At 39.8% G+C, this 15,224-nt stretch overlaps 1 protein-coding gene across 5 annotated transcripts in view; it reads left to right on the top strand.

The window, feature by feature from the left end:
• TNRC6C (trinucleotide repeat containing adaptor 6C) overlaps positions 1-15,224 on the top strand; it is a 544,733-nt gene that overhangs the window by 504,977 nt on the left and 24,532 nt on the right. For all 5 annotated transcript variants that reach the window (XM_063120370.1, XM_063120371.1, XM_063120369.1 and 2 more), the window contains 7 exons: positions 733-813; positions 3,160-3,217; positions 3,461-3,606; positions 9,330-9,479; positions 12,366-12,512; positions 13,231-13,350; positions 15,091-15,174. In XM_063120370.1, the coding sequence (XP_062976440.1) occupies positions 733-813; positions 3,160-3,217; positions 3,461-3,606; positions 9,330-9,479; positions 12,366-12,512; positions 13,231-13,350; positions 15,091-15,174 (786 nt within the window). The remainder of the gene's footprint in view (positions 1-732; positions 814-3,159; positions 3,218-3,460; positions 3,607-9,329; positions 9,480-12,365; positions 12,513-13,230; positions 13,351-15,090; positions 15,175-15,224) is intronic.

Below are 15,224 nucleotides of genomic sequence, written 5' to 3'. Positions count from 1 at the left end.
TGTCTGCCAAATAAGATAGAAACTACTTATCTCTTTCATCTGATTTTTTTAGACCTGTGCAAGTATGTTTCCGCTTGGCAGAAACAAAATGACTTTATAAGTTTGGATGTAACACTTAGTGTCACATCTGCAGCTAGCCTCAGGTTTGCACATTCTCGCTTACTCTTTTGCACATAAGAAGAGAAGATAGGTTAAGCTTCTACTTTCAGTGTTAGCATAACCAGAGTTCCTGTTATGTTCAAAGTCAGGGAACTCTTGGCTTGTTCACTAACTATCCAGGTTTGTTCACTGACTATAGTTAAAACTAACCAAAGTTCCCTGAGTTTAGATGTAATAAAAATGCAAATTAGTTTAAAATTCAAATTATATACTCTTGATTTCCTTCTCTGGTGTGCACCAAAGGAGGAGAGGAAGGCCCTTGTGAACCCATGGTTCATTGCAGCTTGTGCATGTAACATTAAACCATGTTTTAGTGTTATGTCCAAACTGGCCAATATTCATAGTGTTAGGACGCATGAATATATTATGTTATGTGTGTGAATATATCCTGAATGAACATACAGTATTGATTAGGAAAGTGTTCATGTAGATTTGGACTACGTGTTTCCTTGCTATAAATATTTTTAAAAAGTTGATTTAGACTACAATCCTATACCCACTCAATCGGACTTATGTCTGAGTAGGCATATCTAGGATTCCCCTGTTAAAACATCTTCCCATTTTTCCTCTTAGGGCATGAAGACATCTAGTAAGCAAGATGAGGCCTGGATCATGAACCGTCTGATAAAACAGCTCACAGACATGGGCTTCCCAGTGCGTAACTTATTACGTTCCAGTGTATTCTGTACCTTTGTAAGATGACTGTGATTGCATATAAACGTCATTAAGTCTGCAAACCAATATAAACTTAACTGGGAGTAGGTTCCGCTGAAATAACTGAGGCTTACTTGAGGCAATCCTGTACATCTTCTACTCAGATGTACAGGATTGCACTGCAGGTTTCACTAGAATGCATAGTTGGAATACTACAACTTCCTTTTCTGGGCTGCATTTACAACAGTTCCAATGATATAGTTAGATATCCCATAATAAAGTGAGGGATGCATCATATTTTAGAATGAACTTTGAAAGTTTATTTGATGTAGCTAATAAAGCATCTGTACTCCTATCTGTCTATGAATCAAATAGGGAAAATTAAGTTGTTGGTCTTTTCATTTGTAAACTTCTGTCATGATCCTGCCTATAGGCAAAATGCAGTACATGCAGTAGTGTTTGCGTAGCATATCGTGACTGTAGAGGCCAAAAAGCTGACATTGAATCTATAAACCCACTTGCCAGGGGTGATGCCCCCTGCTCAGCATGACTTGAGAAATCCTGCCACAAAGCTGGAAGGGAGGAGAAGGGGGGTCTCCCATGATGAGCTTTGGAATAAATAGAGCAGGGGTGAACAACTTATTTGTCCTTTAAAGCCACATCTGGGCATAGCACGCAGACATATGCAGGTGCTAACCACAAGCAAACGCACGCACGCACGCGCACACACACACACACACACAGACATGCATGTGTGCACATAGTCATGAATGCACTGCACACATACTTGTCCCCCATGCATGTGTACATGCACACACACTCTTCTCAGCATGGAGGGATGGGGAGGTTTAAACCTCTCCTCTTTGCATGCTATTGCACATCCTCCCTAGTTCTGCTGAAAAAGAGGGTGCGCGAGGAGTCAACCTCGTGTGCCTTCTTTCCCTTGTGGCATATGCCCGGGTTCTGAGGTTCTCTCAGAATATATTGTTAGTATGTTGGTAACCACTGATTACCCATCAATTGTGTATATATTCAGATTTCTAAAACAAAAAAAAAAAAACACCCACCCAATACTATCATAGAGCAAGCTTATTCTTTTTCATTGTCTCTGTGCATCACACATATGGGCTCTGCACCTGCACAGAGCCTCACTTCGGGTACTTTCTATAACTGAGGAAAATTAGGTGGGAATCCCTCCCACCATCCTAATGCACATTTCCCTGGGGGTCCCTGCTTATTCCCTCAGTTCTTCTTTGACCGCCTGTTTTGCGAGTCTCACTTGGAACGAAAGCTTATGCTTGTGAAAATTCAAAAAAAATGAAACATTCAGCATCATTCTAAACCAGGCTTTTGAGCAGAGATAATGGGAAGAAGAAATCAAAGGACCTGTAGAATATGGAAGTAGAGAAAGCTGTGGCAAGCCCTATAATTTTGTGAGGAAATATTTGAAGGGGCCAATATTACTACTGGGTGTTTATATAGCATTTGTAATTTGCGAGATATTTTACTGACCTCATTCACTGTTTGCAATCCCCCACCCCAGCCATGTGACATTGTGTATTTGTGTGTGTGTGTGTGTACAACACACATATATACAAATGCACACACCTGAGATTATCAGTAATACTTCTTGCGTCTGATAACATGGTTTATAGCCCACAAAAACATATGCCATAATAAATCCGTTAGTCTTTAAGATAACTCTTTGTTAGTATTTAGGAATCTGTGTTGTTTTTTGCCTCCTTTATTTTGTTTGACCTCCCCATAAGCCTGTGGAGTCACTATTGTTTCCAGTTTATAAATGGGGGTGCTGAGGCTGAAAGGGGATGTAATCAGGGCTTGCCTGATGCCACATAGTTTCCCCATGCAGGCAAAGAGCTTGAACCCAGGTCCAGTTTTACTCTCATTTCATAGATGATAATGTTTATCTCTCTGCCATGAAAAGCATTGCCTGCTGATTCCTGCATATCAGGTTGCTGTTAAATCACAAAAATGGCTCCTGCCTTTATCTTTCTGATGCATTGGCAACCCACCTCCTTTTGAGTATTAACTTCTAGTAGGTGTAGAAAGCATAGAAACAATGTCATCATGCCAAGTTATGAACTCTTCATGGAGGAAGAAGGGGTCTAAAGGTGTTTCTAATCATCGCTCCTAAAAGATCTTGTGGGCTCCAAATTTTGTAGAGAAATTTACATTGCAATTTTACAAGTAATTCAGTCAGTGTGGTAAGACAAAATAGTTTTAACTTCGCCTTTTGGCTGAGAGCGCTAGGTGTATTTTCCTCTACTTTTACTGTTGTTATACATTGTATTAGGTATGAACGAGCCCACTTTCTCATTTTTGCAGAGAGAGCCAGCAGAAGAGGCCTTGAAGAGTAACAGTATGAATCTAGATCAGGCCATGAGTAAGTATTCTTGTACCTGAAATGGAAATTGGCATCACTTTTCCTGACAGCATTTTCTCTAAGCACTGGGTTGGTTGTCAGTTATCATCCATGCCAGACTTAATCCTTAAAAAGACAAAATGCATTTTAAAAATCTCAGCTTACAACATGTAACAATGTAAGTGAGAGTATAGTAATAGCTATATCAGTAGGACTGTCATCTTACTTACTTCAACATCTTTACATTGCCTTTACCATTTGCAGGTGCTCTGCTGGAAAAGAAGGTGGAAATGGACAAGCGTGGAATGGGAGTGGCTGACTACAATGGAATGGTCACCAAACCCCTTGGCTGCCGCCCACCACCGATCTCCAAAGAGTCTTCCATGGACCGCCCCACCTTCCTTGACAAGGTAGGTGCAGCAATCTGGGAATATAGACCTTTGTATTTGTGGAAGGCGGGAAGAAATGCTTGACGTTAGGTTAACCCTAGAGAACGGGGCACAAATGTGATGTTTTGCCTCATTATTCTGTTCCCTTTACTTGGTATTTGTAAATGAGAGCATTGTTACTGCCCTGGAGATTGAAATGTTCTGTTTCATCTACTTACGTTTTGGTGTGTAACAATATAGACATTTGGGATTAACACTGTATCTCCAGATACTTCGTATTTCTAGCTGTTTATTTATAGGAACTACTAAGGAATAGATTTGAACTATTTGCACCCATAATCATTTAGCCGAAATTACTAATAAGGGAGCAAATTTGTGTTAAATATGGATGTCAGCTCCTTCTAAGAAATGAACAGAAACCAGTTCATTTTGTGTTGGGCTTTGATTTGATGATTGGCAGTAGCTTCTGTGTTTTGAACTACATTAAAATAACGTTTTATACTTTATAAAGCCACTTTTATTTGCAGAACTACACAGTCTTTACCTGCCATAGCAAACTCCTCCCCTCACCCCTGTAATTGAAATAGAATGATAGGAACTGGCAGGAACTTGAAATTCATTTTGTCTATCTCCTTGCAATAAAGTAGAAACAAGCAAATGCCAGTCCACATCCACACCATATTACATCCTCCTCTCCTAGGGGTTAATCTCATCTTTCAAATTTGTAATTTACCATAACCAGAGTGCAGGGATTAACAGGGTGCCTTATTCAAGAATGCATGCATTAAAGTAGTCCAGATGACTATTTCTCCCTCATTGTCAAAATGTATATTGTAACCTCCTTTAGAACAGGGACCTTTCTTTTTGGTTTATGTTACTCTGTGAAGTGCCATGTGCATCAATGGTGTTACTAAAAAAATAAGGAACACTGAGCTAAACCACACTGTTGCAATAGGACTATATGAAGTCTCAAAAATGCATTTATCTTGACCTTGGGTGTTGCCAAGTAATAGAAAGATACCAGTAATAGTTTTTAAGCTTTCCCAAATAGTTATCCTGGAACTTCCAGCATATCCATCACATCCAAAATCCTGTCTCTGGTCATGGCAATTGGTATTGCTCAAGAGGGAAAAAATCCAGGAAAAACTCTTCTTAATCCCAGGAGGCTGTAATTGAGGCATTAAAATCCTAAACAATTCCAGCTCTATTACTGAAAGGGTTCATTACTTGTTTTGCTTAAGTGAGAAGGCAATTCCCCCCTCTGCAAATAGTTTACAACAGTTGATCACATTTCTCAGGTTGTGTTTTAAGGGTGGTAAACGCAACAAACAAATATATTGTACATTAGTACTATAGCACAATAAACAGTTTTAGATATTGACCAGGTGTTTTTTTACAACCTGTTCTGTAAGGAATATATGCTGATGATTTTTTTCTCTGAGATTTAATTCCTAGATGCTTCTTTTCCATTAGTATAGGATTCTTTAAGGGGACATAACATCATCATCATCATCATAAAAAAACACACATAGAGAGGAGAACATCAGAGGAGCCATGCTAGATCAGACCAAGGGTCCATCTAGACCAGCATTCTGTTCATACAGTGGCCAAACAGCTGTTGATAGGAGACCCAGAAGCAAAACTTGAATGCAACAACCACCTCCTGCCCATGTTCCATGGCAACTGGTGTACATAGGCATAATGCCTCTGAGATATAACCATCAGGACTAGTACCCATTGATACTTTATCCTCCAGGATTTTGTCTAACCCCCCTTTCCAACTATCCAAATTGGTGGCCATCACTGTGTCTTATGGTAGCGAATTCTATAGCTTAACTAAGTGCTGTATGAAGAGGTATTTCCGTTTATCTTCCTGAATTTCCATCAATCAGCTCCATGGAATTCTAGTATTATGAGAAAGGGAGAAAAATATTTCCCTTTGCTCACCTTTTCTCCAAGCTAAACAATCCCAGCTGCAGGTATATATTGTAACTAAGAGAGCAATCATATGGTCCTTCAGTGTCCCCTCTCCGAAGCCATAGACACTGCTATGATCTCAGAATGAGGACTTCAGAATCCGATCCTGCATCCCCACAGCCCCCATGGAAAAAATCATGGCTGGCTGCTTTCCAAGATTGCAAAAGCCGCTTCAGAAGATCTCCGAGAGGACTGCAAAGGGTGCTGTGATGAGAGGAGAAGCCAGGATACAAGAAATCCTAGTCCCAAATCCCAGTCCCGCTTCACTAACTTTTATCTAATAGACAGGATCAGAGACCCATCTGGAGTGAAAAAAATCCAGAGGAGACATTTTATATTTTGTGAATTGCTGGAGTTAAATCTCTCCAGTTTGGGAACAATTTGGTGAACCACTGGTGCTCTTATTAGGTGTTAGCAAATGCTATAGAAAAAGGTTGTGTGTGTATCACTACTAAATTCTCCATTAAGGGGGATTACTACCATTCAGATTAATTTCCTATGGCAGAACCCTTTTTTGGAAATGGGAACTTCAATCTTCAGGGCAGTTGGTAATTTACACAAACTAACCTTCTACATTCAACATGTATTTTACAATGAGTGCTTGTGCCAATATTTATTTCAGAATTTTCTGAAGCTATTGGCATTGCACGATCAGGTTTGGAGCCTGTGTGTAAGCTTCTCACCAGCAGTCCATGAAGATGTTGTATGTGAACAGAAGCCAAAGTTCACATAGCAGATCCAGTCGCAAGTAGAAGAAATATAGGACACTGAAAACTATTCCTACTTAAGAGGCAAGAAAAGACTGCAAACAGCTCATGACCTGGGGAGAAGCAATCCTTGAACCTGTTACTGTCATGCAAGCTGCAGTTTGTGGAGCATGACGGATATTCTTGCAGAATGCTAAACACGTTGAGCTGAAAGACCTTGGGGATATGATTAGAAAATGTCAGTGTCCTCCCTCAGGGTTTTCCAGCACTAAACTAAGTATCACTTTGGTTGATGATAAAGAAACTTTTCCTAACGCTCCACAAGAAGCTGCTGAAAACCTTGTATTAGCAGAATTTGTTTAGGACCAGAGATCTTTTATGTTTGATTGGCAAGAAGCAAAACTTCACCCTTTTTAGGAACATAGATTTAGGAACAAGATTATTCCTTGACAGTTAATAATCTTCTGAGTAAATGGGTGGGAAGATGATGATACCTGTAAAATGATTGCTTTTAGTAAGTTTACAAAGAGCATGCATTCTTGAAGCTATAATTATTTTCAAAGCACACACCAAATTTAGTATTTTTTCCACATGACTTCAGGCTTTTACTTGTAGAATATTTGCTTGCTGAAGGAGATATTTAGGCATTAGAGAATAATCTGACCCTTGCCCAGCCCCCTGCTGCAATCTGTGATATTAAACCGGGGGGCAAGAATCTACCATGATTTTTATTTATTAGTAATCTTTTGACAGGCGCAGTAGAAACTCCCTTTTCCTTTCTATATGAATTGCTCTACAGCACATATTCTGGGTCTGTTCAGATGTAATGCTAAACCATAGTTTATGATTTTAACTCTAGTTAGTTCAAACAAACCAGGATCCAACTGTGATTTATGATCCTGGTTTATTTACTAACCATAGTTAAAAGGAACCAGAGTTCCCTGAGTTTGGATGTAACAAGGAACTCTGTTTAACTTAAAACTGAAAGCAGATGTAAGAGAGGAGAAGGAGGGAGTATGCAACCCCAAAACAGAAATAGCTTTGTGGGGTGTAGAGTGGACTACATTATACTATTTCCGATAGCCATAATTCTCAAAGCAGAAGCTGGGACTCCTAGTAAACATGGGTAGACAGAGGAGTCCTTTTCCCAAGCCCCTTCCCATCCGAGGGTTCCACTGTCAGCTTTTTCCCTTGATAGTATGGGCTGGTTGAGATCTAATTTCCAATCTTCCAAATCATGGTTTGGAGGATTGGGAATGAGCCATGTGCTTGTGCAAAATCTTCCTTCCTCCCCTTGTGCATGGCCATTCCCTCTCTCCTTCCCAGTTTTGAGACAAACCGTAGTTTGCCATTTCATCCAAACCCGCAACCTGAAGACTGTGCTTGCTTTGAAACCAGAACTAGAAAGCAGCTTCAAACCATTTCCAGATGATCAGCTGTAAGGTGCCACAAGACTCTGTCTGCTCTAAACTGGTTTATAGTCCTGTCTGGAGGGGGACATACACAAACCAGTTTGCTAATTTAGATGTAAAAGCTTCCCTGAGTGAAGAACTGTGCAAGGGCAGGAGGAAGAGGGAGAATTGCCCTGTTCAGACAACACGCTAAGCCATAGTGGTTAAGCATTTTGAGCTCATCAGTATGGCTTAGCATGTTGTTTGAACCATGACTTAGCATGATTTAGCATGTTTTCTGAGCCATTCCTAACCATGGTGGCTACATGTCCACAGTTTAAACACAGTCACTAGCCATTTGCTGTAAAAGTTTGTGGAGCATGAGGATCCAAAATGAACCTACCCAGTTAAATTTATATGATGCTTTCTTACAATATAGTGACTACCCATGGAATATTCTTGTTTCACATTCTCAGAAGAAATCCACAGCTAGGAGTGGTTGGGAAATATAATTACAACTTAGCATTTGTTTAGAGAAGCCTTGCTATGACAAAACTGGAGAATGCTGCTTTTGAGAATTAGACACCAGTATTAAGTCCTCATGTTCATGTCCATCCAGTCCTCTCAATAACATTGGGACTTATATGCATTTAAGTGGGCTTATGCTTGAGGCCACAGTTAACAATGCAGAATTATTTTAAGAATCCCATTTGCTCTAGAACATGGCATTTAGACAAGGGCCCCTGGCCTTGGGGTCAAGCTACATAGCAAGCTCCTCATCTAATTCCCCACTGCTGAAAATGGTAATCGTTTTTTTAAAAAATGTTCACTGTTATACACCTGCACTAAGTAGTGGATGTTTGTTTACAAAGTGGTTACTAGGCTAATATTTAAAAACAGTTTCATGTCTGTCACGTAGCTGAACAGATCATTTGCAATTTAGAACAGTCCATAAATAGGAATAATTAATTATGTATATTGCCAGAGATTCCGTGAAGAGAGCTCACTGAAGCGTCTGTAGTTTGTAACTCCCATTTACCTGATAAGTGTGTGCTGAGTTTGCTTATGGCAGGGCTCCAAAAATGCAGCAAGGCCTTCGGTTTTCAGAACATTGAATGTTGTTTTGCTCTTTTTCCTTTCCTTTTGTAATCCGAGACAAAAGTGAGGAAATAAAGTGGGCACGGAAGTAACAATTGGGTAGGAATCTGAATTGTGGGGGTACTCTTGCTATTCCAATTGAGGCAAATAATGCATTGACATGTAATGTTCCTGTTTTAAAGCGTTTCAACGTACAATTGTTATTGTACTATTGTTTTGGGGTTTTATTATTGCAAACCACTCCAGGTGCATTTGTCAGCTGGTCTGTCTATAAATTAAGTAAATAAGCACCCCTTCTTGCACTTGCTGTTTTTTATATTTGAGAATGAATGTTCAGTTATACATTTACAACATGCAAAGCAAAAAGCAAAGACAAACAGTACCTTAATTCTATTTCTCTTTTTCTTCTTCCTTCCACCCCATACTTTTCATTATGTATTCCTCATGCCTTTTTAAACAATATTTTGATCTTTTATTCATTCATGTTCCACTATATTTCCATGGGAAACTGTTTTGTGCACTGTCTGTACCTGGACACTGCACACAGCTCACCCTTTCTTTTTTCAATCAGGATGGCGGCCTAGTGGAAGAGCCCACTACTTCACCATTTTTGCCTTCACCAAGCCTGAAGCTCCCCCTTTCAAACAGTGCACTCCCTAATCAGACCCTGGGTGGGATTGCCTCAGGGCTGGGCATGCAAAACTTGAATTCTTCTAGACAGGTAAGGTACCTTTTGAATGACAACTTGTGTGAATGTCAGCACGCTTGCCCTCACTCGCCAGAGAACTGTTTGGGGATTTTTTGATTTTTTTAATCTTGTTGGGTTTGTGAGTTGTTGTTGTTTAAAAAATGTAAGCAAACGAATGTAAAGTCAAAATCAGTTTGTCATCTAATTTATTTTATTTATTTATTTTATTACATTTATATACCGCCCCCCAGCCGAAGCTCTCTGGGCGGTTTACAACAGTTAATCTAAGGCTTTTTTAAGGGACAGTTGCTACTGTATACCAAGATGACCAAAAGTCTTTAAATGCAGAATTTTAGCCCTTGCCCTGCTTCTCCTTCCGCACCACTCCTCCAAAGCCGTTATTGTTGATTCCTTTTATCCCTGGCCACTATACCACATCATCCCTGCACACCGTCACTCGTTCCCATCCTCACACAGAACTGCAATGCTTCACTCAGCTTGTAGTTTCTTGCCTGCTCCTAAGTTTTCCCTACATTAAGGCCTTTTCTTAACTCCTTCCTACCACCACCACCATAAGCTTTCTTTGCTACAGTGTGTGGCTAATAGGTGGGACTAGGCTGGTTTTCATTTTCAAACTGCCTAAGCAGCACATTTGGTGGCTCAGTCAAGCCTGGGTGATGAAGCCAGTTGCCAGCGCTAGAAAAATCGAATATTTCCCCTTGTACCAGGGCTTACAATGTAGTACCAGTTCTGTTCTCTGAAACATGTGCACCGAATCATTTATCTTGCAGCTAGCTTGGATAATCAAGAGCCTAGACATTGCCAACTCTTAAATCAAGAACACATGGTGAGCTAAAATCTAGGGTCTATCAGGGGTAGTTAACCTAGGGCCTTCCAGGCGTTTGGGACTACAACTTCTATAAACCTTGACCATTGATAATATTGTAGTCTAAACTTCTGGAGGGCACCAAGTTGCCTACCACTCTAGTTAATGCCTCTGTCTCATAGGTTGGATGCAGTGCTAAAAAGGCATGACCCTAAGTTCCTTATGTACAACTTTGGATTCTTTATAGGAAGTGTAGTACAGAGTATTTGCAGGCTCAGTTCAAAGTGGTGGTTTTGACCTTTAAAGCCCTATACTTTTGAGACCAGATTACCAGAGGAAACATAACTTCCCATATGAACCTGCCCATACACTGAGTTCCCTATTTGGAGGGCTCCTTCAATGTTGTTGTTTATCATTTATGGATTTATACCAGACCTTTCTTTAAAAAAAAAAACCTACACCAGGTAGCTTTACACAAAACCCGCACAGTACAAAATAAGATAAATGCAACCTAAAAAGAAAACCAACAAAGCCAACAGCAGTTAAAAGAACAAGCAGCAGTTTTCAAACAGGGCAGATCACACAATAAGAGATTGGGAACCTGTCCCTGTAGAGATTTCAGATTAGTAAGGAATGAGACTAACGATCCAGCTTTTAGAAATCGAGCACCGCTCATTTTGAGATATTGTTCTCCTGCCTGTCACAGATGTGATAGGCAGGCACAAGAGACAGGTTCTTCAATGTTGTGCTGCTGAGTCTTTGGAACACCCTGCTAAGGGAGATCTGCTTGGCTTCATCCTTAGTGGCCACCAGGTGGGCAGTGTTACAATTTGCTGTCTTTTCACTTTCTTTTATGTAGTGTTTTTTATACTGCATTTACTTATTTTTCCAACTTTGTTAAGTCGCTCTGATTATTTTCAGAAAGAAGAGTAGGGTTGAAATACTTAGAAATAAATGAAACATCATAAGAGGAATAGCTTCATAGGTAATAATACTGACTACAGGGTAGTTGAAGACCAGGGAACAGCATGTGATAAACTTTGCTACATCTTTATTCAGTTATAGTCTCTTTATAGTACTTTTTTTTTAAAAAAAAGTAACAGAGGCAGAAGGAGAAACTGTTGAGTCGACCAAAACACGTTGTAAGTACAGTCAGTTGCTTTGACTTCGAATCCCTAATTCCAGCCAGTTATGAAAAGGAAACAATCCCATCTATATTTTAATAGTATACATTCCACATATGCAACATACATTTTTGTGGGGGTTAAGACTAGAAAAAAGCCGTATAACTATATACCTAGGAAGACAGTCATTCATTAGCACATCTAATCATTAGGCACAGGTAGGGGTAACAATGACCGCCCCAGCAAGCAGCTAGTTTTAAAATAAATGTGTCTGTTTTGCTACAAAACGTAAATACCATTTAAAAAAACCAACTGTATTTATTATGTCAAACTTGTAGAAGGAATGTAGAGTAAATGGATGAAAACTGTACCACAATGCATGTACAATATGTAGAAGAAAAATAAAAACTCAAAAGGAAATACCTATTTTTAGTTAGATCCTATGCATGTCGATTATGATTGTCTCCTTTTGAGAGACAGATTTAGATTTAAATCTGTTTCACACGTGCATCCGCCTATACGGATCACCATTTGCATCCAGTTGCTTGCACTGCATTTGATACATAATCTCTATAGTAGCTCCCCACATTGTTGTGACAGCTTCAATGGTATAGTTGCTAGCTGTCTTCTAGGGACCTTTGTGATAGCCTTTGCAAAATAGGTGCAATTTTGTAGGGAATCCCTACACAACACACAGTGGACATGGTTGACTGCGTGTGTGTTAGATATTTAATCTTTTGGAAGCATTCATGCTATTTGTACAGCTCCCTAGTTGAATTGACATCTACATTGGTACTGCTACTGATGTTTCAGTTTGCCGGACGTCACTGAAGCATCAGTTAAGACAGCTGCTAATTTGCATGGGCGCTCCTTCGTTTGCTAATGTCTTGAGCTGTGGGCTAGTCCTCAGTGACTGTCGCAAACTATAAAACTATGCATCTGAAATACTCTAACCTTGTCATCCCACAGATACCGAGTGGCAATCTGGGTATGTTTGGCAATAGCGGAGCAGCACAAGCCAGGACCATGCAACAGCCGCAGCAACCGCCAGTGCAACCTCTTAACTCATCCCAGCCTAGTCTTCGTGCTCAAGTGCCTCAGTTTCTCTCCCCTCAGGTTAGATTGAGCTCTTTAGCATTAGTGATAGCCAGGGGTGCAAAAACCCGGGGGTCAGTTGCCACTGCTGCCTTCAAAAAGTGGGCCTCATAATTGGCACCTGGGTGGCTGAGCAGGTCAGAAAGCAGGTTTCTCTTCCTGGCACCTCCATTTTGCAAAAACCGACCAACCACCATTGCACCCTTGGTGATGGCTATTTCTGGGCCATAACTAATGCATATTGAGTAGGACGTTTAAACGGAGGGGAAGACCCTAAATTTAAGAAGTTAACTACACCGAGCGTTTGTTGGAGCAATTCATACATAAAATATTTACATGGCCACTCTTCCGTAATATGCTTCTGTGGAAGTACCTTCGGGTAGCCAAAGCCACAAAGCTTTGAAGTTGCCATGTCAGAGCATTTGGTTTCAGAGAAAGTGTTTTTATTTTTCAGCTCCTGCATATTGTGTGAAAGCATATTTATGACTCATCTTTGCATTTTATATGCATCAGACTTAGAAAATAAGTCCACTTCTGGAAATGTGTATTTATTTTGCTTTGCTATATAGTGGTTACTTTTGACTTCTTTACATGACTTTCTGTTTAATAACAAACACTACAGGCAATCCTCGAGCCACTTTCTTCAGAGTAGTTTTGCTTAAATACTATGGGAGAGTATAGTACTGTAATTAATTACAGCGGTAGTAATGGAAGCTCACTTTTTGTGTTCTTTTCCCAGGTTCAAGCACAGCTTTTGCAGTTTGCAGCAAAAAACATTGGTCTCAATCCTGCACTATTAACCTCGCCAATTAATCCTCAGCATATGACGATGTTGAACCAGCTCTATCAGCTGCAGCTGGTGAGTTAAAAGGCACAGTGAGAAATCTATAAATCCAAAATGAAAGTATTGAGGTTAAAGCCGTAAGACTTTTCTTCTTCACTTCAGAGACGGTGTCTGGGCCTGGTTTTGATAGTGAGTTCATATACCCGAATCTTAAAGTTGACACCTTCAGTACACATTTTTGCTGATGATCATCAGATTTTTCTACTCAACTTCTAAGACATATACAGGAATTGAACTTCAAAACCATCCTTTAATATCAAAAGTGTTTCTCAGAATGCTATCATATCCCTGTTGCCTATTTCTTCATCAGGAAATAGCTTCCTAGGATTTTTTTCTATTGTATGTTAATCATTAGTAAAACTTACCTTCTGTTTGGTTTCTCTCACCAGTAGCTGAAACTGAGCATTATTTCCATTCGTTTATTCAGTCAGTCATGCCCACAGTAAGCTGTATTTTACTGCTTTTTGGGAATCTTTTTATTGGATAAAAAGACCAATTGTAATAACTTCATTAAAATAGGTCTCTATCTGATACAAAGCACAGAAGTTATGTCTTTTTAGGATCTGTTGCTCCAGACATTAAGGTGTTAGTGTAAAACTTAATGTACCCTGTTGCGAGAACTAGACTTAAGATGTGTTCATTACTAATAGTTTGAAGAAAACACCAGGTTATAAATATTGAGCTTATTTGGTCTATCATTTCCATGAGAACTGAGGAGTAGGGCTCTGTGCACACATAACACTTAACTTTGGTCTAAATACTAAAACATGGTTAAGGATTACCCCACCCATCTGAATGTGAAACCATGATTTAATGTTTCAGGCAGGTGACAAGCAAGTCTCACTGGTATCTCCTTATAAATGAGCTCTGGAGCAGGGATTAGTTTGACAAGCTAAATCATAGTTTCACTGTTATGTTGCGATCATAACCAAGATTAAGGCAAAAAGAAATCCTTAAGCATCATCACTAACTATGGTTGTACATTAAGTCTTCACTGGGCTTTTATGGTTAATTACCACTTGTTCCCAATTCTCTTTTGCATGCCAGGGGTGGTGAACTTTTTTCAGATAAAGGGACACATTCTCTCATGTGAAATCTTCCAGGAACTGCACACCAACAAGCAGGGCTTGGCATCAGCAGACTCTTTTTCAAAGATTAATGTGGGTGGAGGTGCGGGGCAAATGACGAGGCCCCATGGGATGTACACCTTGAACAGTTGTGTTCTGTTGAAGGTGCCTTTTTCTCATCATATTTTTAATATCTTATCCCAAGATTTATTTCGCCAGATATTGTTTGCAACCCATGTTGGAGCTGACTTCTCCCTCAGTCTACTCAACATTTTAAATTTGTATTTCTGCACTGCTGCTTTTATCCTGGTTGTACTTTTATATTGTATTTTATATCATGTTTTATACTGTTAGTTTTATACTTTGAATGATTTTAATTTTTGTGAACCGCCCAGGGAGCTTCAGGTATAAAAATGCAATAAATAAATAAATAAATAAACAAGATCATTGGAGCACCATTTGGTGGAATGACAGGATACAGGTTTTAACAAAACATATTGAATCATAGAATAGCAGAGTTGGAAGGTGCCCACAAGGCCATCTAGTCCAACCCCCTGCTCAATGCAGGAATCCACCCTAAAGCATCCCTGACAGATGGTTGTTTCATACTCTGATTAGTGTGGTTCCTTTGAGAGTGTTGGGCTTCTTCACTCTGTGACCATAGACTTCCTTTTTTTCCAACTTGCAGGCGTACCAACGTTTACAAATCCAGCAGCAGATGTTACAGGCCCAGCGTAATGTTTCCGGACCCATTAGACAACAGGAGCAGCAAGTAGGTTTAACCTGTTTACTCAATTCAAAATGTACAGCCACTAAAAAAAA

This window comes from Elgaria multicarinata, chromosome 3 (assembly GCF_023053635.1).
Source record: "Elgaria multicarinata webbii isolate HBS135686 ecotype San Diego chromosome 3, rElgMul1.1.pri, whole genome shotgun sequence".
NCBI lineage: Eukaryota > Metazoa > Chordata > Lepidosauria > Squamata > Anguidae > Elgaria > Elgaria multicarinata.
The sequence above is the reverse complement of the archived record's forward strand: the minus strand, read 5'-3'. Positions and strand labels throughout refer to the sequence as shown.